General features: G+C 39.2%; 2 protein-coding genes and 1 pseudogene across 2 annotated transcripts; 2 read left to right on the plus strand and 1 right to left on the minus strand.

Annotated features, from left to right (window-relative positions):
* The first annotated feature begins 321 nt into the window (after nt 1–321).
* On the plus strand, nt 322–1,009 carry LOC124264911. Its single transcript, XM_046699693.1, has 2 exons — nt 322–739; nt 864–1,009. The coding sequence occupies exons 1-2, from the start codon at nt 322–324 to the stop codon at nt 1,007–1,009; spliced, it is 564 nt and encodes a 187-aa protein (XP_046555649.1).
* Nucleotides 1,010–10,459: 9,450 nt separating this feature from the next.
* On the minus strand, nt 10,460–13,274 carry LOC124264912 (glycoprotein-N-acetylgalactosamine 3-beta-galactosyltransferase 1-like). Its single transcript, XM_046699694.1, has 3 exons — nt 13,100–13,274; nt 11,434–12,089; nt 10,460–10,650 (listed from the first exon to the last, which is right to left on the minus strand). Exons 1-3 carry the CDS (start codon nt 13,272–13,274, stop codon nt 10,477–10,479), a joined length of 1,005 nt encoding a protein of 334 aa, XP_046555650.1. The 3' UTR covers nt 10,460–10,476.
* A 4,735-nt stretch (nt 13,275–18,009) lies between these two features.
* LOC124264913 lies at nt 18,010–25,353 on the plus strand (annotated as a pseudogene).
* The last annotated feature ends 1,298 nt before the right edge of the window (nt 25,354–26,651 follow it).

The raw sequence follows: 26,651 nt of genomic DNA on the forward strand, positions 1-26,651 counted from the left end.
ATCTGTGATAAACGTAATGAAGAAACGGTGGAGTAATCAATAACACTGAAGGCCCCTGAACCGTAATTAAGGGCAACAATGGAGTATGTTAATTGAATCACAACACCTAGCTGATTACAATTAGACAAGAGGCAATTAATTGCAAGCTGGATAGAAGGAAACTTAGAGAAGATTTAAAGTATATTTCAATTTTGTCTAAATAAAGTAGAGAGTATTATTAATTAATGTATCTACTAATCGGAAATAACTTCTCTCTCTTTCAATTTAGTAACTCACTGCAACCCTATAAGTATGGTAGTTTGCAAAGTATGGGCAGTTGCAATGGCTAACCTACAGAAAGCAGAGTTCACGTTGTCGCAGAGAGGAGGAAAACAGGTTCTACACGGAGGTCACAAGTATCGACTGCACGTTGACAGACAGGTAGCCACTCACTGGAAGTGTATCATCGACAAGTGCAAGGGTAGATGCAGCACCATTGGGGATCACATCACTTCAGTATCAGAACACAACCATCCTCCACTAGTGAATGAAGAAGAGAGTCGACTTCTCACCAGACTTAGACAACGCGTTCAAGAAGAGATCAAGCCTGTCCAGCAAATCTACAATGAAGAGACCCAGAACCTAGACGAAGAAGCTGCTGCTACTGTTGCTTCCTACAGTATCAAGTCTGGACTCTACCGTCAGCGTGCCAAGGTTCTTCCACCAGTCCCACGTACCCGTGCTGATGTAGACCTCACAGGTACCTTTTACAGTATTAACTTATCTACTGATATTTGCATAATGCTCAATTGATTTCTTGACAGTGTACTTCATTCATTCATTCATTCATCAAAACAACGTCTAACACACTTGCTTGTTTTAAGGTTCCTGGACTGAGACAACAGACGGACAACAGTTCCTGGTTGTAGACAGCGAAGATGAAGACAGGATCCTGATCTTCAGTACCGCAGAGATGCTGGACATCCTCGCCAATGCAGAAACCATCTACATGGACGGAACATTTTTATAGGTGTAATTAACAGGTGTATTAATTTCATTAGCCCGCACAGAGCCAGATTGAACATTGGGCTTCACTTAAAGCAACGTGTTAGATTCAAATACATGTACAAAGCTTTGAGCCTCAATAAAGAGGTATTTAGGTAGATATAATACTAATCTATGGATTTAAACACATATATAAGATACATCTGTGAGGTTTAAGGTGCGTTTGAGAGCGCGGGCCAAGCCGGACCGAAAGCTTTTGATACTGTGTCTTTGTTGAGAATGTATAGAAAATAGGACTTCACTTTAAGCAACGTGTTTGCTTCAAATACAACGATTTGAGACTCTATAAAGACGTTCTTAGGTAGATATAATACTAATCTATGATATAAACGCATTTCAAGATACATGTGTGAGGTTTAGATTGTTTTTGACATCACGGGCCAAGTCGGGCTGAACAGAGACTAAACACTTTTGATTGAGACTACCGGTATATTGTGAATGGAGAGAGAAAAGGGTTTCACTTTAACGGAGCAGTTATCTTTACATGTGGCATTTTGTAACATCACACATTGATATTTAGGTAGATATAATACTAATCTATAGATTTAAACACAAATCAGAATACATGTGTGGGGTTTAAGTTGTTTTTGAGAGCCCGGGCCAAGGCGTACCGAACGCTTGTGATACTGTTTGTTGAGAATATGTAGAAAATAGAGCTTCACTTTCAGCAACGGTTTTGCTTCAAATACTACGCTTTGAGACTCTGTGGAGTGATATTTAGGTAGATATATTACTAATCTATTGATATAAACACATTTCAAGATACACGTGTGAGGTTTAAGTTGTTTTTGACATCACGGGCCAAGTCGGGCCGAACAGAGACTAAACACTTTTGATTGCGGATTTTGTTTTCCGATGACATTATGTTCCTAAATCGTTGGGAATGGAGAGAGAAAGGGGCTTCACTTTTACTTTACTTCATGAAGTGGAATTTAGGTAGATATAATACTATTTTGTGTTTCATGTGTATTAGTAAATATAAGCATATGCATACGCGCTAGCTATCGGATTTGGGCTGGTATTGTTTACAATGAAAACACATAAGAATTTTTGTGTTTGTGAATGCATACTTTGTTTGATACTTTATAACATGTTACAAAAGTTTGTGATTTCAAATATTTCTTTTAATAAACATAATCATGTCATATTTGCCGGTTGACATTCGCCCATATCCACGTCTCTTTAACATAAACATCCTGTGCTGATTCAGCCTGAGACAATAAAGGTTAATTAGGGAACCCCAATATCTTAATTAAGGAAAGAAAAGCAGTCAAAACACTGTCACTTCCTGCCCAGGACCCCAGGATGTCACACGCTAAGAGAAGTAAGCAGCCTTCCCTCATAGACATATCAAGGAAAACACATAACAACAAGACGGTGTCTTTTCTACGGGAATCTCGGTTTGTAGACTTTGTTGTTGTTTTGGTCTTTTCCCCATTAACTATACATTTTCAATCAAACTATGCATTTGTGAAGGCGGGAAGTGTATCGACCCAAATGTGCAGGTTTCGTTTTAATATTCTGCAATCCATTTTTAGTATTACCCGGTGGCCCGGCCCGGCCCGACTTTTCTTGGCCCGACTTTTAGGCCATCCCCGGTGAGGGAGACACCATCGCCCGACCCCTAGGAGCAATTGACGACAAAGCAACGATTCGGCATGTCGTCGTTGATGTCGAGAAATCATCAAAATGATGAGCGTGCTACACACTTTCTATACAACCAGGGAGACTCTATGTTGTAGAGTATCCCTGATACAACTAACTGAAAATCGTTCCTCATATGACGTCACTGCAGTGCTCTGGCGACAGAGTTACGTAACCTGTCTGTGGTTTCGTTGGCGGGCGAGAGGGAAGCAGGCGACTTTTTGTCCTCTTTTAATCGCTCGGTATTAATTAACCACAAGTTTTTAAAGAATAAATTTGGTGTTCCGCATAAGACTAACCACAAATCTTTCATATGTAATGGTTAAAAAGTAACAAAAAACAAAGTTTACTGGTTCTTTAATAAAAAACAATGCTCAATATTTTGGGCTTTGGTCTATCGGGGGACATTGAACATACACTTTTACACAAGTGCAGCTATGCAAAAATATCCAGACAGTCTTCAGATGACCAGGTGCGGTATTCTTAAAAGGTGAGGTGAGGTGAGGTGAAATTGGTTTTAACGTCGTGCTTGAGAATATTTCGCTCATATGACGACGTGCATGCGTGTGTATGTGTATGTGCGGCTTCTTGTACTAGCCCAGACTTAAGCTGGTTTCATAGTGCTAGCCCACTGAGATACCATGCCGCAGTGAAGCATGAATACCCCACTCAGACACATTATACTGACTCCGAGCCGACCAGTCCTTGTTGTATCCATTACTGCCGAGCGCCAGGCAGGAACCAACAAGTACCATATTTTAACGTCTTTTGGTATGACGCGGTTGGGGATCGAACCCGCGACCTTCCTCTCTCCGGGCGGACGCTCTAACCACTACACCACGGAGGCGGTATTCTTAAAAGGACTAAAGTCTAAAAAATGACTTAAGTTCCCAATAAAAACTTAAGTTTTGACTTAAGACTTATGTTTTTTCTTAGTCATATTCACAAAACGTATTAGACTTAAGTTTGCGCTATTTTCGACTTAAATCCTAAGCCTGCTGTTGGCTAGGCTTAACTCTATGTATGTAAGTTAAGTCAGTTGACAATAATTGCCGCCAGACATACCAATAGAAGAATTTACCGTCCAAGAAGTAACCGTTTTGAGGACTTAAGTGATGAAGAATTCTTTAAGACACTGTTATAAATTGAAATACTGGAATTTATTTTAGACACTTTTATCAAAAATAAATTTTGGGATTTTTTTGGGTCTAATTATTGTTTTACATGCTTTTGAATATCAGAATAATTTTGAATCTATCAAACAAAGTGAAAAAGGAGCTATGAATTCTTTTAATTTTATAATTAGAGATGTGGCATTATGTACGATACAACTATAATCAGGATTTGATCCACATACCTCTTGATCCGTAGCTGTTCACGCTAACCACCCAATCCCATCCCAAATCAATATTGAAATTAAAATAATGAATATTGATATTTGCTACAATGTTAACTGTTACTTCATTACATTATACATTTGTGTATACTTTTTGATATCCTTATTCCTAATTGATTCATTTAATTTTGGCTTTTCTTAATCAGGATATATTACTTTTACATTTCTGTATTGACACATTTAATTTCCTATGTCACAAAACCTTGTTGAGCTGGTTGCATATTCAAGATTTGCAGCATTGTGGAGTCCATGGTCTGATTAATCCCTGTTAGGATTTCATTTTCTCTCCCAATGACGTCAATGACATTGTCAGTAACAGGACTGAGTGGTGTTGGTGGAGGACCGACGCCTGAAAAACAAATTCTATTGATCAATTTCATAATACATAGACAGTGATTTTTAAAGTCAAATAGGTTCCGTACAATCTCTATGTTACAGACATTTATATTATAGACATTTTAATTGGATGATATTGTGATGAAAACTAATTAATGAGTGTTCGATACGTACCAGTAGTTGTTGTCGCCCTGTGGAAGGTTGAGTAACTCTTCTTTCCGCTGCTTTTCATATTCTTCCACTTCTTTTCGATTTCTTTTTTTGGTCCTTTTCACTGAACCCCCAGCATTTAGGCTGTCAGTTATACTCTGAAAAAGATTCATTCTATTAAACTCATATTCTTTTTAGAACCCCATGTTATAATATTTATTACATTTTATAACAAAGAATCATCAACACCATAAATTAATTTCTTGCCAAGGTTTTGAAAATCATTGAGCAAAAACAGATACAAATTGAAGGTAACAAATGATATTGTTTTAAGCAGTTCAGTTTAAGCATTGTGAAATATATAATATTCAATAAATAGGTTACTGTTCTTTAAGAAATCTTATAGCAGCAGGTAATACATTATTTGGTTGATGTGTAAATGACCATAGTTTGTACAAATGACCTAGCATGGCCACATGTTCAGTGATTTGTGAACATATTTGTCTTTCAGTTGTCACATAAAGAAGAATCGGATACATTTATTGGAACAACAACATTTTACATGGAATGATGTTGTTGAGATATACTGAAACAGGAATTAAATTAGTACTGCCAGGATGGCAGGGTTTGTCTATATCACAGTAAGGTAATTCTTAATTTCACTTGTATTAAATCTGTGCAATGATGTTTATTATGTCTACAATTTCATGTTGTTGTTTTTAACCAAGGGGGAAATCAGAAGAGACATAGCATACATTTAGATCTATATTTCAATTTTTAAAACACAAAAAATCCTCAACTGCATTAAATGGTGGGAAATACTTCAGCCCGTATCCCCCCTTACATTTCATTCTAGTCAAATCATATCACCTGAATATATATATTCCTCATCTGATAAGGATGAGTTTTAACATGTTTCGTCAACTGTATCTGAACATACTGAAAGACATATCCAACTTCTGAAAATGCCTCCCAAAGAAATTCTTCCTCATCCTTAAAATGTAGGGGGATACGGGCGGAAGTCTTACCCCAACGGTTCTTATTAGGTACTTATTAATAAATAGTTGTTCTCGGACCAAGCCTAATTCGACGTTCTTATTATTCACATGCATAAGTCTTCCTTTGCTTTACAAGTTCTGTTAACTGCAGACATTCGTCCTTACTCCAATTTGGTTTCCTTTTCTTTGCATTATTGGTCCCAGTTTCTGCCATTTTGATCGTTGTGTTGTCGTCTGCGACACGATGACAGAAGGGAATCACCGCTTGACGTCACTTTTTATTTTCTTGCATTAAAGAGTTCCACCGGAAGTTTTCCGTTGCTGGTATTTTCCCATTAGCAACGATGCGCACGGACATCGGCTATGAACTTAAGTTTCTGATCGACTTAACCTCCGACTAAGCTAAGTTTTTGACTAAGTCACTTTGTGAATACGAACTTAAGTTTCTGAGTTAGCTAAGTCAATTTTTCAAAACTTAAGACAAAACTTAAGAAAAATCTAAGACTTTTTAGGCGACACCAGCAAATGTCTATATTATTATTATTATATGATATTTATATAGCGCACATATCCAGGCAACTCGTGCTTGCTCAAGGCGCTGGTATTTTTCCCCTCGATCATTGGATGTCAAACTCAACGGCACATCGTGTTATCAATCTCAACTCCCTGGGGATCATACAACTCTTGCAGCCACTACTAACTAGGCGCACCAAGTTATTGTGGCCTTCTCATCCTAACGATTACAATGACGTTACACTCTACGTCTACGTTGCAATGTCGTCGTTTCATAGTGTTTCATTAATTCCCTTTGATCTTATCTGGTTTGCACCATGTGTATTGCCTTGATAAAGCACAGATGTTGCTGAATGTGTGGAGGGTCACCTCAGGGATAAGCACTGGTAAGGGGGCCAAGGAACGTCACTCATTCAAATACATTGCGGTATGTATTATTGAGCCACTAGAACGACAAAATATGAAATCTGAATTAGTCTCTGTATATATATAATTTTGATAGTAACAAACAAGCCCATTTAAATTGAAAAGGAGCCCCAGGGAGACCAGAGACCATGAGGAAATCTAGACTTGCTTCATTTAGGGCTTTAGCACTGCAGAGAGGGCTTGGCAGTAGGGAAAATAATGTGGTTTAGGGACTGTGAGACAGACTAACTCTGAGTCTATTCGACTCTCAAGTGGAGGGATTTCATTGTGTGTAAGAAACACATTTCTGCACTCGTTTCTGTCGCTTTCGTTTGTTAAATACCTTTCAAACAACCCGTTGTCATATAAAAGGTATCTGACTGAGTCGTGTAGTAAGCTCTGTAACATACCGAGTACCGTGAAACCTGCCAACACCGGCACCTGCCTAATCCGGCACACTGTCAAAACCGGCATACAATTTTACAAAGATATTATGATCATTAAAACATTGTCTAATCCGGCACCTGTCTATTCAGTATTCCGGCACGACTTTCCGGTCCCAACAAGCAATTTTAACTGTAATTAACACTGTCTAAACCGGCATGGCTATGAGCAGTCCACTCAAGGACCCATAATCCAATACATGATGGAGTATTATTACTGTGGATATTAGTAAATATGTCTTTAATATTTCTGACTGATTTCTTCCGTGTGTGTGTGTGTGTGTGTGTGTGTGTGTGTGTGTGTGTGTGTGTGTGTTTAGCTTAACAACACGGTGTTGTTTAATGTACATGTTATATCACAGTGAGTGGTCAGGCTTGCAAGTTATTAGATACAACTTACAATGACAGATGGAAAATGGTTGGAAATAGAATTATTCATAATTATGCATACATTCCAAAACTGAAATCATTTTACATTAAGTTACTTAATTTGATCGCCATGCTAATCACTGGGCTTATGCTCTACGAACACATTTCAAAATGTCTGAACTAACAAGAAACTAATTGTGACCGAGCTGAGTCCAGAGAATATATGTGTAACAGCTTTACCCAAGATTAAATGCAGTATGCAACAGATGTCCTTCATAATGCGTGAGTGGATCTGCCGATAGGCATGTCGGAATAATATCAATGTATACTGAGAGAAACAAATTAAGGAACACAGGAAAATTCAAGCTTTCGTTTAATATTTTCCAGTTTTCATCACCAGCTTTGAATAGCACTGTGGAAGGAAATCTGAGAATAAATAAAGAAACACTGCCATGAAGTGGTGTTCCCTTTTTTGTTTCCCTCAGTATATATCATCATCTATCCTACCGCCATACCTATGAAGTCTTTTGGTATGATATTGAGCAGGTAAGAGTTGCAAACTATACGTATTGCGTAGAAGTCTTTGCGTAATGGAAATCAGATAAATAGAGTATCACATGTGCAGCAAACATATCCTATCCCTATGTCATTAATTTTCCATATCCCACTTATGTATATTAATTCATTTAAGCGGGAGCTAAATGTACCTAAATGTGAGCATTACGGGTTCATGGCCGGGAAGGCTAAAATCGCGACGGTTCTCGGTTGAATGAACGTAGCCTTGGCGGGACTTGCAATGCAATGTTATGGCTGAATGAACATAGCGCTGCTCACACAAATTACAAGGAAAACAGGATTTACGTGAACACTCTTTAATTTAATAATAAGTTATTGACATATTTTCTGGTCTATTCTTCATATACATATTCTTTAATTCAACATTAAATAACCTTGTTTTACAGAAAGTATTTACGCTCACGACAGATTCCTCGCACCCTCCTTTCTCACAATTTAATTTTCACTGGTTTAACACTCAGGGAATTTGCATTTGCTCTTTTTCATGTGTTTTGCGTAAATGCCAGCTATATGGTGGCTTCGTGTAAATAATCGATGGTGGTCAAGTAAAAACATTCTTATCAACATTGTAATAAGAAGAAGACAGGCGTAAGCCACTCATGTTAATATATTACACAATGCCATTTAGAAAGTGACCAAATGTATATGTTATATTTGGGATTACACTTTCTTAGTAAAGTACAGATTCTAGTACTTTTGTTGGGTTGAGTCCCATCCGGGATTCGAACCCACACCCTCAGAGTCAGGCACCTAATCGCCAGCACACAAAGTCAGCCGCCTAACCCGCTCAGCCACCGCGACTTCCACAGAAAATGAAAGTCAGACAACTGTTAGTCTAGACTGCGGACTTTGTGTACCCCTCTGATAATTGTAAATTGGCACGGCTCCCACGGCCGAAATCTGTGAAATACACAATGCCATTTAGAAAGTGATCAAATGGGTACACAAAGTCCGCAGTCTAGACTAACAGTTGTCCGACTTTCATTTTTGCGGAAGTCGCGGTGGCTGAGCGAGTTAGGCGGCTGACTTTGTGTGCTGGCGATTAGGTGCCTGACTCTGGGGGGTCGAATCCCGGATGGGACTCAACCCAACAAAAGTACTAGAATCTGTACTTTACTAAGAAAGTGTAATCCCAAATATAACGTATGTTACACTCAAGCTAAGTTGTACATTTAGTCTTCTTTTTCAGATGTATTGAAATATTTTTTCCGCCGTAATGGTGAATTTTACACTGACGAATATGTTAATACTTATGGGCTTCGACTCCGAGGTCCATCCATGGGACGACCTTGAACATATCCAGGGCGTCATGAAAAATCATGCTTTTAAACTGCTTTAGAATAGGCACATCTACGGCCTAAGAATAGAAAAGGGGGAGTATGATGGTACGGAATCCTTATATACAGAAGCCTTTTAAGGCCATTCGGGTTTTTTTCTTTCTTTCTTTCGTTTTATTTTCTCTAAGCTGAAATTTCAAATACATATTAAGTTGAACTTTAAAGAAGAATGATCTTAAAATTTCAAGGTAAGAAGTTGAAATTTCAAGATCAAAGGGTGAGTGAGTTTGATTGAACTATCATGTTATACCTTGTAAAGCTTCTTTAAGAGGCATTTAGAGGTTGGCGTACTAAGGAAAAATAAGAATTATGGACTAACAACCTCTATATTGACTTGCTTTAACGTACACTGGAATGCAGAGACAAAACAACTCAATCGGGAGAATCGAGAATCAACTTTATACACAAGAGCATGATGCATGCGTTGTTACTGATGATGAAGTCGCTGATGCCGTTCTGTTACTCACATTCTCTAACAGGGACCTAAGATATACTAGAGAAACAAGTTGATGTGCTTGCGGTGATACTGTAGAAAAAATGAACCACTCTTGAACTCTGATACCTACACCCAACACTTGATCTTTAACGAAAGGTGGGTGATTGACTTTGATCTAACTATAACCGTGTTATAAAAGGGCATATAACTTCTTTTAGAGGCATTTTGAGGTTGACGTACTCAGGAAGGATAATAATATAGGGATTCATAGGAATCACAACCTCTTTATTACAATAGGAGCGAGTGTTCGATGTGTGTTAATATCGGCATAAGAACCTACAATGAAACGTCATTCCTGTTGTTATAACTAATTTGTTCATCCGTGTATTCGTATCCTTCTTTAAAGTGATGTGGATGGAAATCCCGAACTGTCCAACAATAACTAAAATCCGTCTTGCGAAGATCGATATCGCAATGTGAACAATTGAGGTGTTTAATTGAAGCACGATAGAAGAAGTTACAGCTGTCAAACAGTGTTGGTTACCCGCATACAGAGACGCAATTCCTTGCAACAAGTAGCAAACATTATAAGGAGCCCTTTGATGCTCTTTGTTCTGACATGCGTGGCACATATAACATATGGAACACGAGTCTTCCCAATGACAGAAAATAGTTCCATAGTGGCTTTATATCGATGTGTTATGTCATCATAACATCCATATATATCATCAATAGTCTTAATATTGTTCAATGCATTTGGGGACATACGAAGAACACCAAATAATCGATGCAACATTCCAGTCGAATGACGTCCTCTGTGTCACTTCACTCATGTATCCATCTCCCGAGTTCCGGGTTTCACCTTCTCTTTTCTGTTAAGCTCCTGAGTGCCGGACACAATGCCATACGGTCGTAAGTGGTAGATGTAAAACTCCAGATCGTACATATTCTGTGGGGGCACGTAGTGGAATGATATGGCGTAGTCCGAGACGCTGTCTATACCCTGAAATATATTCGTATTTGTGAGATCTTTCATTAAGCTAATGCATACCTACATGTTGACTTTCATTTTATACCTAAAAATCTAAATTTATTCTATTTTGGAGAAACAATGTATATATATACAGTACTTACTTTTTAAGTACATTTCCAAATTTCTCTACAGGCTACATTACAAGAATTCGGAATCCGTAGTTTAGCCCCCAGTGCAGAATGAATCATCTGTCTGACTGAATCATTTAATTGGATGATTTTGTGTAAGATATGTTGCTATTATGAATATACACCCATCCATTAATCAAAACTGACCATATTCTTTATATTTTTAGGATGATTTATGCAGATATTTAAAAGTGACTGACACTTAGCGGTGGGTCTGTTCAGGTGGCTGTAGCGGTCATTTTGCTCATTTCTCAAGACCAGACTATGCACACATGCACATGTAATAGCTGTCAATGACTTAGTTAATTTTTATAAAACAATATTTAGTTTCTATAGAAATCAGTGAGAAAATATTTGGTATTTGTGTAACCAACAGTCCAGGCTTTGTCTCTGAGCATGGCCCTTTACTTTCCTTCCTTGCTGAGCTGTACAGAACTGGCTTATTTAATACCTCAGGCATAATTGATGTGTTTGAGCCGCTGGATCATACAGGCTTCCACAACCGATGCTGACTGGATGATTCACCTGACCAACCGCCCAAAAGGGTTTACCAAAGTAGGTTTTCTGATTTTGATGAGGTAAATACAGATTTCCTCCAGATCAACATAATTTGGGTTTGGCTTACCTTCTTAGCAGCACCATTTGCATCGAACTTGTAAAACCATTTGGGGTATTTACCCGCCAAATGCGTTTCAGGCCGAAAACAATGGAATCTGCTCCTCCCGAGGGCGTCTGTTGTGTTGACTGTCCTCACCCCCAGGTTCTCCATACATCTGCCGAACGCTACATCTTCTGCACCACCATCAGACCTGCACAGTTTGGGATCGTGTCCCTTCTCCCCATATCTTCTCAACGCCTCCTTACTTAACACATACCCTCCTCCGCCACTGTTGAACCCTTGTTTTCGTTTTAAATAATGCCCCAAAAATACAGGTTCGGATTTGTTTTGGGACGTCAGAAAGTATCGGAGATTTTCTAAAATAACATATGTGTCATCGTCAGCTTTCATGAACCAGTCAGCATCATCAAAGTGGTTTTCGTAGATGTAGCGGAAAGCCTGCATTGTTTTGGCTGCCAGATGCTTCCGGCCTTCCGACACGTTTAATCCGATTGTAGGGAACTCTGGATCTGTCACAGAGCTCATGAAGAGGACTTTGTTGCAGCGCCTAGCCCACGTGTCACGAACTACACGTGCTTTAACATCCAGGTTCTTTGGTGACGTCATAATCCAACAGAGTACTCGCTCCTTTTGATATAGAGCCTTGGATATGGCATCGTTATCTGTTCCAACAAAGCAGAAACCATCAGTGGTTGAGTGAGTGGTTGAGTGAGTGGTTGAGTGGTTGGGTGAGTAGTTGGTAGTTCGAGTGAGTGAGTGAGTGATAAACGTAGTTTGAATGCACCTGATTTACTTACATTTACAGATGAATATTGACATCCCGATTATGTTTCTAGGTATGTTAGTCAGCTCGTCCCTGGGTTACTTGTGGAACCCGCCTTTATGCTAACTGCTTCGTGCCCGGGTGGGATACCGGGTAAAAGTAACCCGAAAGTGCCCCTAGATGTGTCTTCCTTGTATCGGGCAACCAGACGCTGTGACTGCTTATTATCTGTTGCCATAATTATGCCGATTGCATGAAACCTTGTCATGTTTCTAAAACGACCTGGGTTCAATTCCCCACGTGGGTACAATGTGTGAAGCCCATTCCTGGTGTCCTCCGCCGTGATATTGCTCGAATGTTTCTAAAAGCGGCGTAAAACCATACTCACTCACTCACTATTTCCAAAACAAGGTTGACTGGTCATGACTCCAATACTCTCCGCCGTGGCGTACGCAAATATTGCTCAATGCCATACGAAACTGTTTGCTGCACTACACGCCCATGACCTGCAATACTGCTGGATGTTCTGTCACATAAAGTGTACACGCCATGATGTAGCTGAAATACATTTTCCATATATAGTTTAATTATATCACTCACTCACCCGAGAATCACACACGTAAAGTGAAACACAAAAAGATGGCTATAACTGTTCACTGTACAAAGTTGCATCCTTTTGACGTATAGAATCCGCTGATCGTTACCTCGAATCAGATCATTGCTCTATCGCAGTCTTCATGAATTTCAAACAGACAGAAACATATTTATTTAACCTACGTTTTTTCAGGGTTTCATTCCATGCTTAGAAATGACACCCTTTGACGTGCCTGAAACACTGTTCACAGTGGTGTTAAAACAAACCTTCTCACTGAATAGGATGGCAGAGTATAATATCCAATCGAAACTAACCTTTATGGAGATGTAGGTCCTCAAATTTGATATTTCCAGACAAGTATTGTCCCAACGACTTCGGAAATTCTTCATGGAGGTCCTTTGATAGATTCTGCATCTCTCTTGCATGAACAGCTTGTGAATTTACCGTGTTCACAATAGATGAGACGAAATGGAAGTCGGAATGTTCCATTTTAAAGAACACAAAACAAAAGGACGCCAACGATAATCCAAATGTTAAACCTAACACAGCAGCAGCTGGCTTTTTCTCAGGAAGGAAAGTAGCCATTTGTCAGGTGTTTCGCTGTTATTACATCCACATAATTCAAGCGAACATTCCTTTGTAAATTGTAAGTAAGTGTTTGGAACCTGATCTCTTTGGTGGACACAGTATGGATGCTGACTTCCAACTCTGCACCACGTTTCTCACAGTTAATCGCCGATCGTTTAGAGGCTGAAAAGAACAAGCGATACATCAGACAGTGGTCATTTGGAAAGAGATGATACATTTTGGAGTGGTTACTAGATTTAAACAAAATTATTCACCTGCATGTATTTCTTGATTACCGGTAGCCCGAAGGCTTTCACTATCAGGTCACGCGTTTCAAAATGTCCAGTCTTATAACGTCGACGTATACCGGTATACAACTGTGGATGCAATCTGTAGACATATCTTTGACAGGTGCGTCTCAACAAGTATCAGATGTTCACTGAACCGCGAGAGCCAAACTGTTGTCTGGCTTATCATGATATTTGAATACACCATAAACTGTGTATAACTGCTGCAAGCCCTCTGGTAGGCTTATAATAATTATTATCATTCGGTACTGGACACAAGACTCACACCATAAGACCAATAATCAATTTACTTTGTCGTGTATATACACTTTGGGAGGAAGTAGCGTGTCCCGCATGGGTCAGAATTATCAAACAAAACTAAAAGGGATGGTTATGTGCATGTCAGATTCCTCACTTCTCCTCAAAAACAATTCTTCACCGTTCTCAGCACTGTTTGGTTTGTACTTTATCGCCATATTCAGCATAATTTCCAGCTGTGTGATGGCGGCCTGTTTTCAGTCGAGTTTTGACAACACCATGATGCATATTGTAAGCGTTCATCAACGCCGTCCAGTACGATGACGGGCGATGAACAAGTTACCGAGCACGACAACAATATCCATTAAGTCTCTGCCTAAACCAACATTGAATGATAGACACTATTTGTAAAGCACACGTCCATCCGGGTTTACTAGTATTACAGGGTCTCCTTGGCATGTAGCAATCCCACAAGGCCCTTTTGAGTCTATAAAACGGATAGTTCTGTATGGTCGGTACTCTGAAGTTCCTCGCGTAACAGACACAGCATCAGAGGTGTGTACTTACAGTATTATCAACTTGGATTTCCTTATAGATACATTGAGACAGTCCAAGTACTAATCGTCGCAGTCAGTACCAGACTAGTACTGTGGTACTCTCACTCACTCACTCACTCACTCACTCACTCACTCACTCACCCACTTTGGTCCTAATCGTTGTTTATTGGCTGTATTACACATTTCTATACTGTCAGAATTGATAGGACATAGTTTCATTGACTGAACCCTTAGCACATATTTCATCACATATTCACTACTACTCCACCTTCAAATCTTCTCAGGCATCATGTCAATGCTCATCCACATTTCAGAACTTGTCAATTGAGGTTTCCCCAATACACCTGAAATTATTTTTATTGACCCTAATACACAGATTTATTCTGGTTTCAGTATATAATATCGTGCACAAGTTCTTGCAGCCAAAATATACATGTGACAGTCAAAACATCTAGAAACTAGCTAAATAGCCTCGAGAAATATTCACTAAATCCTTCCGTACAAATGAGTTTAATCAAGACATTGAAAGTGCAATTTGATGCCGAAATGATTCCGCCTGGCACAGCTGAGTGATGTAGAACGTCACTCGTGTACCTGATCTCGCTCGGGGCTGCGATATCAGTCTTCTCACTCACACCTGTACTGGTTGCTGTTGCACTGGCCCAAAACCTGTTAACGACGGCGCTGACCTTCTAATGTCCGTTTGTAGTTACGACAAGCAGCAAAATAAAAAATTGGATGTTAATTTGAAGTATTTGTGTTATTCAAGACATGACCGTATTTGGTGGTGTTTTCGATATCCATGGCAGTTGACACGAACGGGTATTTTCAACGGAGTCTTCATCACCACTAATATCGGAATAGGTTGAAGGAATATCCATGTTTTTGGTAGTTTCCTGTCCCAAAATCAGCTCATCATCCGACTCAGTCGACATCTTGCACACGAATGATCCAGACATCATGTGCTCATAATCGAGTTGTATTTCTGTGCTTTGTTTTTGTTTTCGTTTTCTTGCATTTCGTTTCGTTATAGAAATGTAAACAACCTATAAATATTATCCATAATATATGCAACATTTGCTTTCTATCAAAATGGAAATGACAAAATGATAAGATGAGGTGAGGTGAAAATAAGATAAGATAAGATAAGATAAGATAAGATAAGATAAGATAAGATAAGATAAGATAAGATAAGATAAGATAAGATAAGATAAGATAAGATAAGATAAGATAAGATAATGCTTTATATCCGAAGGAAATTTGCTTTGCACGGTTAACATTGAAAACACATACTGACTGACTGACTGAGTTTAGTTTAACGCCGCTTTTAGCAATATTCCAGCAATATCACAGCGGGGGACACCAGAAAATGGGCTTAACACATTGGAAAACACATACAATACAACAAAAGATACATATACATAAAACCACATAAAACACCCATACATATGTCAAACAGTACTAAAACAGCTAGCAACAAAGCCTAATATATTAGGTAAAGATAAATGATGAATAACTAAAAATATATTTAAGATTCAGAGCTACATAGTGGCGACATTAAACCTTTTGCTGAGGAACATTAGCACTACAAGTATACTAATACATGTATAACAGTTTGAAACAATTGATACAGTATTATAAAATGATAAACAAACATAAAAATAATTCATTTAAAACACTGATGCTTGCTGGGATGAATGAATTTCGAACCCTGTTTTTTCTGAATATCGACGTGCGCAGTCGTCGGCCAGAAGGAAGAAATTGAAATTCAGGAAAGAGGACATGAATGGTGTCATTTAAAATTTTACGTGCTTTCTTTTCAATTTGCTGCTTGTAAATAGTGCCAATATCTTGCATTTTAAGTCCAGAAATTTTACTTGCTGTGTTACAATTTTGGAAAGTTTACATCGATTTTGAACAGACAGACCCCCATACCAGCAATGCACATTGAAAACTATAATGCTTTGAATAAAAGACTTATAGAATAATGACAATATGGTTGTGTCAATCTTAAAGTAACGAAGACGACGTAAGACGTATAGCCGCTTTAGTCCTTTCTTGTATATGTAATCAGTATTGCTGTTCCAGGTGAGCTTAGAATCTATCACTGTGCCAAGATACTTATATTCCTCAACTCTATCTATGGTTTCGTTATCAATGGCAATTGGCAACAGCTCACTTTTACTTTTCCGAAAATCAATAATCATCTCTTTTGTTTTCCTAACATTTAATTTAAGGAAGTTGATGTTACACCAATCAAGAAATGTTGTGATTTCAGAGCGATAATCATTCTCCGAGTGCCTTATAAATCCAGCGAGTGCGGCGTCATCTGCAAACTTTACAGTTAAACATTGTGAAAAACTACTGATACAGTCATTTGTATCTAAAATAAATAAAACCGGAGAAAGAACACAGCCTTGCGGGGCACCAGTGGATTCGAATGTTGTTGCTGATTGGTCGTTATTAACAGTTACAAACTGGGGTTTAACGTCGTGCTTTAGAATATTTAGCTCATATGGCGACGTGCATGCGTGTGTATGTGTATGTGCGGCTGCTTGTACTAGCCCAGACTTAAGCTGGTTTTATAGTGCTAGCCCACTGAGATATGCCGCAGTGAAGCATGAATACCCCACTGTTATACTTATACTTATTCCGAGCCCACCAGTCCTTGTTGTACCCATTAATGCCGCGCGCCAGGCAGGGACCAACAAGTACCATATTTTACCGTCTTTTGGTATGACGCGGTCGGGGATCGAACCCACGACCTTCCGCTCTCCGGGCGGACGCTCTTACCACTACACCATGGAGGCGGTCTCCAAATGATAAGAACTACCCAAATGTATAACTAATTGCGGTATTAGCAAATTGTAAGGAGTGTTGCAACTATGGTTAAGCGCCAGAATACACCCGCGTAATTGATACGCTGCTGTAAGCGCAGGATATGCACATGAAATTGTTGACGTCTGTCGTAGTGAAATTGATATAACCCTGGCTGCTTCTGCTTTCGTGCATATATTCAAATTTGATGTATTTCCAACGAGCAAATATAGTAAAAATAATTAAATTGATTTTAGAAAAGTCTAGTCAGTCGTTAATCGCGTTGTGTAAGTCATATAGCAACTCATCCCGCGGTTAATATATATGTAAAAGAACGCCCTTGTTCGCTGCGCGCCTATCGATTACCTAATATATTTTTTTATTATTATAATTGATACTTCTGACTGCATTTCTGTATGCATCTGTCACGTACTAAGACCCATTTTAGCAAGAAGTGTTGTAGGTTTCACAGATACAGGCGTTTTGAAACGTGTCTATTTAAGACAAAATCCCTGCGAACAGCGATCAAGGAAAATATCTTCGACCCAACAACGACATTGATGGAAAATGGCTACCTTCCCTCCTGTCACACAACTATCTGCAGCTGTGTTAGGTTTAACAGTCGGGATTTCGTTGGCGTACATTTGTTATGTTCTCTTTGAAGCGGAACATTGTGGCGTTCATTTCGTCTCGTCTTTTGTGAACTCTGTACATTCACAAGATATTCATGCAAGGGAGATGCAGAATCTATCGAAGGACTTCCAGGAAGAATTTCAGAAGTCGTTGGAACAATACTTGTCTGGAAATATCAAATTTGAAGACCTACATCTCCAAAAAGGTTAGTTCCGATTTGTCATTGTAGTATTCCATCCTAATCAATGAAAAGGTTTCCATTAACGCCACTGTGAACAGTATATTAGGCATATCTGAGTGTTTTATCTCTGAGCATCATCACTGCATTGAGTGCATCGAACGGCGAGTGGGCGATTGAATGCACGTTTCGTAAAGCAGTAGCATAAAGGTGAGCACCACAAAGTTTTAGTTTGGTTATTACGTCTTTTTGAACAATATTTCAGTGATGTCATGGCGTCTAAGGCGGTCACAAAAATGATGGAATGCCCGTTCACAAGCTGACTGACATGCCAAGAAGCATAATCGGGGTGTCAGTATTTATGTATTGCAAAAAGATCTACAGAAAACCCTTTGAAAATATAAGTTAGTAGTATACCATTGATGGCCAGGACCATTTGGTTAAGGGAAGGTTGATGGAGATGAATAGGCAACGATAACGCATTCATGGGCAAGGTACGTCACAGGTCAGCAAGGTAAATGAACCCGTGGTTGTTCCAGTGCACTCTTTGAGCAGAAGTTTCATTAATCGAAAAGCAAAGCACGGTTGATGTGGATATGATGCGCGCAATGACGAGGTAGTCATGTCACACTCAATTGTATAGAAGGCTGAGTGCACCCGGATTAAAAAAAGCCCACGCGCGTCAGAGCGTGCGACCTCCTTTCTGCAGCTTTCTATTGACAATTGGATAAAGGGTGCGAATTGAAAGTTCATAATAGTACAATGTTGACTAAAGGCTGCTGTCAAAGGTTAGACATGACTTATTGCAGTTCATGAATATGCTATATGCCCTGGAGTCGGAATGTAAAAGAAAGGGACAAACACAAATAACAACAAGGGGAGATTTGGTCAGGTTAGGCATGTAATTACTTACACATGTCTTACTTAAACAGTTCGGTAAATACCTTAATTGAATAGTGGTCTCGCCTAGCTGAGGCTAGTACTAGACTACTAGTTAATGTGTGCGAAACTGGATTTGTGTTTATTTTCCGATTCAGACTTAGTGTGTGCTTTCGGGATTTTCATTCAGCAAAGACTTTATTGAAGTTTCACGAAATGTCTAATTAAAAGGTGTTTTGAGATAGGTAAGTCACGTGTAGCAATGAATCTGACACAGAAGCGCCATTTGCTTCCTGGTTCTGGTGGCACCTCATTAATATCCCTTATGTTTTGCTATATGTCTCATGTTGAGATGCGATCAGGACATTTGTATCTTGAATGTGACATGTAATAGTATCAGATAGGGAAGTCCTAAACTATCTGATATTCGTGGACGCTTAACATTTCTAAGAGGAGATGAGATTACACATGGCAACAATAAGATCAATGACATAAAGAAGAACGTGATTCAGGGATAGTGCCATAATGCCATAGCAATAAGCAAAACCAAGACATTTCGTTGTCTTTGAACACCTAAATGCATATAAATTGCATTTAATCTTGCGGACGTAAATAGTTTAATATCTCAGATTGGTGCATTGTGTGAATCACATTTTTGCTGTCCATCGAGAGTATAAAAAAAGAAATTGTTTGGCGAGATAGCTCAAAGATAATTCCTGCTTTATTGGAACAGATAACGATGCCATATCCAAGGCTCTATATCAAAAGGAGAAAGTACTCTGCTGGATAATGACGTCACCAAAGAACCTGGATGTTTAAGCACGTGTAGTTCGTGACACGTGGACAAGGCGCTGCAACAAAGTCCTTTTCATGAGCTCTGTGACAGATCCAAAGTTCCCTACAATCGGATTAAACGTGTCGGAAGGCCGGCAGCATCTGACAGCCAAAACAATGCAAGCTTTCCGTTACATTTACGAAAACCACTTTGATGATGCTGACTGGTTCATGAAAGCTGACGATGACACTTATGTTATTTTAGAAAATCTCCGATACTTTCTGACGTCCCAAAACAAGTCTGAACCTGTATTTTTTGGCCATCATTTTAAGGTAATATTAAAACAAGGGTTCTACAGTGGCGGAGCGGGATATGTGCTGAGTAAGGAGGCGTTGAGGAGATATGGGGAGAAGGGACACGAACCCAAACTGTGCAGGCCTGATGGTGGTGCCAGAAGATGTAGAGTTCGGCAGATGTATGGAGAACTTGGCGGTGAGGACAGTCAACACAACAGACGCCCTCGGGAGGAGCAGATTCCATTGCTTTCAGCCTGAGAGGCATTTGGCGGGTGACTACCCAAAACCGTTTCACAAGAAGGATGGAAATGGTGCTAAGAAGGTAAACCAAACACAAAACGTTATATGATTATTGATTTTCGGAAAAGTAAAAACGAGCTGTTGCCAATTGCCATTGATAACGAAACCATAGATAGAGTTGAGGAATATAAGTATCTTGGCACAGTGAGAGATTCTAAGCTCACCTGGAACAGCACTACTGATTACATATACAAGAAAGGACTAAAGCGGCTATACGTCTTACGTCGTCTTCGTTACTTTAAGATTGACACAACCATATTGTCATTATTCTCTAAGTGCATTTTAGTTTTCAATGTGCATTGCTGGTATGGGGGTCTGTCTGTTCAAAATCGATGTAAACTTTCCAAAATTGTAACACAGCAAGTAAAATTTCTGGACTTAAAATGCAAGATATTGGCACTATTTACAAGCAGCAAATTGAAAAGAAAGCACGTAAAATTTTAAATGACACCATTCATGTCCTCTTTCCTAAATTTCAACTTCTTCCTTCTGGCCGACGACTGCGCACGTCGATATTCAGAAAAAACAGGGCTCGAAATTCATTCATCCCAGCAAGCATCAGTGTTTTAAATGAATTATTTTAATGCTTGTTTATCTCATCAAATCAGAAAAAAATGGTAAACCTTTTTGATAAGCCTTATGATCCTGCTTGGAGCTGGCTCAAACGAAGCATTTGTGAGGGAGGTTTTACATAAGATAGTTCTGTACAGCCCAGTTCTCTACCAATTGAAGGTAACTAAAGTGTCATGCTCAGAGATGAAGCATGAACTATTGGTTACACAAAACCAAATATTTTCTCACTGACTTCTATAGTAACTATATATTGTTCTATAAACATGAACTAAGCCATAAACAGCTATTATATGTGCATGTGTGCATAGTATGGTCTTAACGGAGAAATGAAAAAGAATGACCACCTCACCCAACTCCATTTTCGAACACAGGATGCCAAACAGACCAAACTCAGTCCTGCACAAAATGTCAGCCATTTTGAAATATATCTGTGGTCTCATTCAGCACATGATATCAATGTAATTGTTGAATGGCTGTACACTTAAAATAGCAAAATATTTTACACAAAATCATCCAGTCACAGCTGTCAGATGATTCAATATGCACCGACGGCTAAACTGCGGATTCTAAATTGATTTAGTGTAACCTGCAGAAAATTTGAAAAACACCTTTACTATAAGTAAGCAAATCTGTGATATATGAACAGTATATATATACCTTGATTCTCAGAAATAACATGGAAATTGGATTAACCTTCAATAGTATTTTCTGTCCCACATGTCTTTATAAAACAAGAATACAAGGATTTGATGCACTGAAAGAGCTATAAGAATCAGATTATGTAAATTTTATCATTTTTTTGTAAAATATATTTCTGCATTAATTTGTATCATCATACATGCATAAGAGGAGGTTATGTACATTTCACAACAGAATGGAATCATGGGTTAATTCTATGCATGCCTGGGTCAACTTAGATCATATCAACCAAAATATATACTATTCAAAAAAAAGAAACGCGCATCCCAGAAATCTGTTGCGAAAATGTTGAGTTTTCAAACATGTATAACTCGTCCACAAATAGACTTTGGTACATGAATTTTTATATCAGTTTAGAAGAAGGAAATGTCTATACCACCAAGTGGATAATTTTAGATAACGGAGACGTTGAGCGCGATGGTGACGACGTAGCAGGGTCCCGACGTCGGGTCTCCTGAATCTCAGTCCAATCTCTCTCAACCTGTTCCGTACAGTTTGACCGAATATCCTCTGAAGTCCAGGCACCCTGGCTGCTGTGCTCTCACCCGTGGCAGTACGATCACGCAAATGTAGTACCCTGATGTACCGATCTTGGGCTGCAATGGGGACTCGAGGTCTGCTTGTACGGGGACGTTCATTTGTTATACCTGTTTGGTTGTAACGACCTGCAAACCGTGATATCGCGCTCAAACTAACATTCAGACGCCTGGCAACAGAAGATTGGTAATCTCCAGCGTGCATTCTTTCAATGGCGATGTTCAGTGTCGCAGCGTCAAGACGTGGCGTAGTGATTTGACCTGGAAACTCCTTCAAAACGAACGACGATTTACGAAAGTAATCTGGATTTTTATATCCAAACAGTGCATGCTCTCTGCTGCACAATTTCAACTGGAAGGTGATTTCTGTTGCGTTGTGGCCTTTTAATCTTTCCAAGAAAACTCATCAAAATCAACATTTTTACTTGTGCAATTGCGTAAAATCATGTAATCAACACTTTTGTTACATATTTTGACGCTTGTTTGAACACAATAGGTAATTAATAGCTTTTAAAAAATACAAAATACCTATGCCAAATGCTAATCCTTTTTTGGATAGTATATATACTGAATCAAAAAAGAAACTTCACATTCTTTCTTCAGGGCACTATAAAAGAACAAGAGATGGTAAGATGGTTAAATTGTTATTATTTCATTGCTGAGATCAGTGTGATGTACTCGATACACTGACAGTGCCATAATCAGTTCCATTAGGCTACACCGCCGTTCCAAAACATGGGTATACAGAATGTCAAGTCACAAGAATAAAAATGCGAAGTTTCTCAGTTCAATATCGTGTATGGCCGCCCCGCGGATTCACCACTGCCAAACACCGTCTCCTCATCGACTGCCTGATGCTTGTGAACACGTGGTGGGGGATTCTGCGCCATTGCTCTTGCAAGGCAGCGCCAAGTTCCTGCAAATTCTGAGGTTGTTTCCTAAGAGCACGAAGCCTTCTCCCAAGTGCATCCCAAACGTGCTCTATTGGATTAAGGTCAGGGGACCTCGATGGCCAGTCCATGACGTTGATTCCAGCGTTTTGAAGGAAATTTCGTGTCAACATCGCGGTATGCGGCCGAGCATTATCATGCTGGCACTGTAGACCTGGGCCATGAGCCGCCATGAAAGGAACGAGTTCAGGGGTGAGCACCTGGTCGCGGTAAGCAGCAGCTGTGAGGTTTCCACGGATGACCAGAAGTCGGGAACGGTTGTTCCCACAGAAAGCACCCCACACCATGCAACTTCCGCCCCCGAATCTGTCGACTTCCTGTACACAACATTGGGCATACCGTTCACGACGTCGTCTCCAGACTCTATGCCTGCCGTCCGCGAATCTGAGGGTAAACCTGGATTCATCGCCAAAGACGACTCGATTCCAGTCTCTCTAGGTCCATCTGAGGTGACGTTGGGCCCACAGCAGACGTTGACGTTGATGAAACGGCGTCAATATTGGCCCACGATATGGACGTCGAGAATGGAGATTGGCAGCCCGCAACCGATTTCGAATGGTCTGTGAGGACAGTCGACCTCTAAACATCTTATATGGTTCGTGTAGCCGGCAGAAATCTGTCACGTAGGTGACGTAGGACGATTTGACGGTCTTCTGCTCGTGACGTCACACGTGGACGACCCGACCTTGGGCGATCAGAAGTGGTGCCAGTTTGTTGTAGACGCCTCGCAAGTCATACACAGTACGACGGCTGCATCCCATTGCTCTTGCGACGTCAATAACTGATCTTCCCGCTTGCAACATGCCAACGGCACGTTCACGTTGCACATTTGACAATCGTGGCATTTCAAGTACCGTTAGAACTGTGGTTTAAAAGTGTTTTTTTCAATTCTTGAGGCCAATGCAAACACGTGCATATGAAGAAAACTTCGATGCGAAGAACACGTGATCGACTGCACGTGCAAAACCTGATTTGCACGACGAATGGATGGGTTTTGAGTGGGTTTTGCTAACGTTTTTCTAGAGTCGAAAGATAGGGATCCCATTTCGGATACATAGATGTATCATCAGATAAAAATTATTCATTATTTTTCAAATTACATTTTGTGAAGTTTCTTTTTTTTGACTCAGTATATTTGCATCTATAAATATGTACACATCTTTAAATCTCAAAAGCAATAACAAAGCAGGCTAGCTATTCTCGAAACTTCTTAAGCCCTACGAACTTCTTAAGCCCATTCTTAACACATTGGCTACGATCAAAGTTAAGAATTCTTAGGGCTACGACCGTTTCGAGAATAAGTGCCCAGGCTAGCTATTCTCGAACGTTCGTAGTCTTACGAACTTCTTAAGCCCGTTCCCAATACAGTAGCTACGATCAAAGTTAAGAATTCTTAGGGCTACGAACGTTTCGAGAATAGGGGCCCAGGTTAATAGGGAAATATTTTTTCATATTTTCAATGACACCACATATACACCACGTATATAAAGCACTTTTACCTTTTCTGCTTTTGTTTATCCACTGATCCATAATAAAAGTGAGCATATATTCAACCTCTTTATGGCATTCAGGTATAATACTAATATCATAATGAAATACAAATGGAACAGTTACAATTATGATAATCTTTGAGTGTTAGTTATTGAATGACAGTCGACATCTAAGTATTCATTAGCTTAATGTTACAATCTCACAAACAATTTATTTCAGGGTATAGACAGCATCTCCGACTAAGCTATATCCTTCCACTACGTGCCCCCACAAACATATTTTCAATGATAAAAAATGAACAAATCTTTAAACCTCAAAAGATATAATATTACATTTTAGTAGCAATAGTTTTAGATTTCTAAAGACATACCTCCACTTGTATGCAACAATATGACTTTTTCCACACTTGTATATCAAATTGTCCATAACAGAAGTAAACATATCCACCCTGTTTATGACAATCGGTTTAAAGTTGATGTCATAACGAGTTTTATCTACGACTCAAATATCTAGAATTTTGTTAATTCTAGACTGTTAGGTATAGAGGGAAAGTCGACATGTCAGTATTTATTGGCTTAGTGTACAGAGCTCACTTTATCATTATATATTTCAGGGTGTAGACAGCATCTCCGACTACGCTATATCCTTCCACTACGTGATACCACAGCAGATGTACGAACTGGAGTTTTACATCTACCACTTACGACCGTATGGCATTGTGTCCGGCACCCAGGAGCGCAACAGAAAAGAGAAGGTGATACGTGAAGTGTGACACAACGAACGTCATTCGCCTGATGTCTTGTTCGACAGCAAAGATCGTGTGTCTGCAAATGAATTAAACAATATTAATGCTATTGATCACACGTATAGCTTTTGTGATGATACAATAAAGCCACACACTGATTTGGAATTTACGAACATTTGGCACAAATAAAAATAGGCGCTTATCATTTATCTGCCTATGTTCCTATTCTCATCCTTTACGCCGCCAGTAAGGTTATATATATCCTGATAAACTAATTATTGTACATGTTATTGTGCATGCATGTTACGACGTAAATTGTAATAAAAACGCAAATTGTAATACTTGCAGCAAATTGTAATAAACTTGACGTAAATTGTAATAAAAACGTAAATTGTAATAAAAATTGACGTAAATTGTAATACGCAAATTGTAATAAAAATTGACGTAAATTGTAATAATTTTCGTTGCGGTAAAATGTAATAAATATTTACGTAAATTGTAATAACAGTTTTAATCACTCGTAAATACGCGGGTGTTTGTTTTTCGTTGCATTTCATACATCAAATAAGCTTGTTAGGGCGATAACTCAAGAAAGAAATGATGGATTTTGTTCAAATTTGGTACCAAGGTATATTGGCGAGATTCACCGACACAAGTGAAATGGAGTGACCTTGAGATAATTTTCAAGGTCACAGCAAAAATCTGAGGGTTTTGCCAATATAAAGATTGTTAGCGCGATAACCCAAGAAAGAATTGACAAATCTTAGCCAAATGACGAAAATGATATTCGTCCTGATATATAATCGATATAAACTGTCCTCTGTATCATGTCTTTTCGCAAATATCTTTTGAGGTTTTGATATGTATAAATATAAAGTGGGGTGGGGGTGGGTTTCTAACGGGTATATCAAATCAAATCAAATCAAATTAGACATTTGTATAGCGCTACATATCCAGAGTCCTGCTCATGTGCGCTTAGTCGAATGCTCGTTTGAAGAGGATGGTTTTGAGACAAGATCGGAAACTGTTGATATTTTCCGATTTTCTGACATTTTCAGGTTATCAATTCCAGAGTACAGCACCCGGTCTGCTAAATGATCTGTCTCCGTATGTTGTGGTTCGGACAAATGGAATAGCCTAGCTGACTAGCAATGAAATGCATCACAAATTAAACTTCAGGAAACAAAATATGCAAGAAACATTTTTGTATGTTTGAGATTGGTAGAGGTCGGCTAGAATCAAACTTAGATATTAAACTGCACAAAAGGCAATTTGAAACTACAATCGCTTGTTCAAATGACTCCCCCTTCGGTTTACTGAAAGAA

This window comes from Haliotis rubra, unplaced genomic scaffold (assembly GCF_003918875.1).
Source record: "Haliotis rubra isolate DU_JTF1 unplaced genomic scaffold, ASM391887v1 Scf95, whole genome shotgun sequence".
Taxonomy (NCBI): Eukaryota; Metazoa; Mollusca; class Gastropoda; order Lepetellida; family Haliotidae; genus Haliotis; species Haliotis rubra.

Bases quoted from the DNA above. Each gene is read 5' to 3' on its own strand.
- LOC124264912 (XM_046699694.1), bottom strand. From the start codon at position 13,274: ATGGAACATTCCGACTTCCATTTCGTCTCATCTATTGTGAACACGGTA. The intron at 12,090-13,099 runs GTTAGTTTCGAT...TTGTTGGAACAG, and splicing joins GGACCTACATCTCCATAAAG to ATAACGATGCCATATCCAAG. The intron at 10,651-11,433 runs GTAAGCCAAACC...AATATATTTCAG, and splicing joins CAAATGGTGCTGCTAAGAAG to GGTATAGACAGCGTCTCGGA.
- LOC124264911 (XM_046699693.1), top strand. From the start codon at position 322: ATGGCTAACCTACAGAAAGCAGAGTTCACGTTGTCGCAGAGAGGAGGA. The intron at 740-863 runs GTACCTTTTACA...GCTTGTTTTAAG, and splicing joins TGCTGATGTAGACCTCACAG to GTTCCTGGACTGAGACAACA.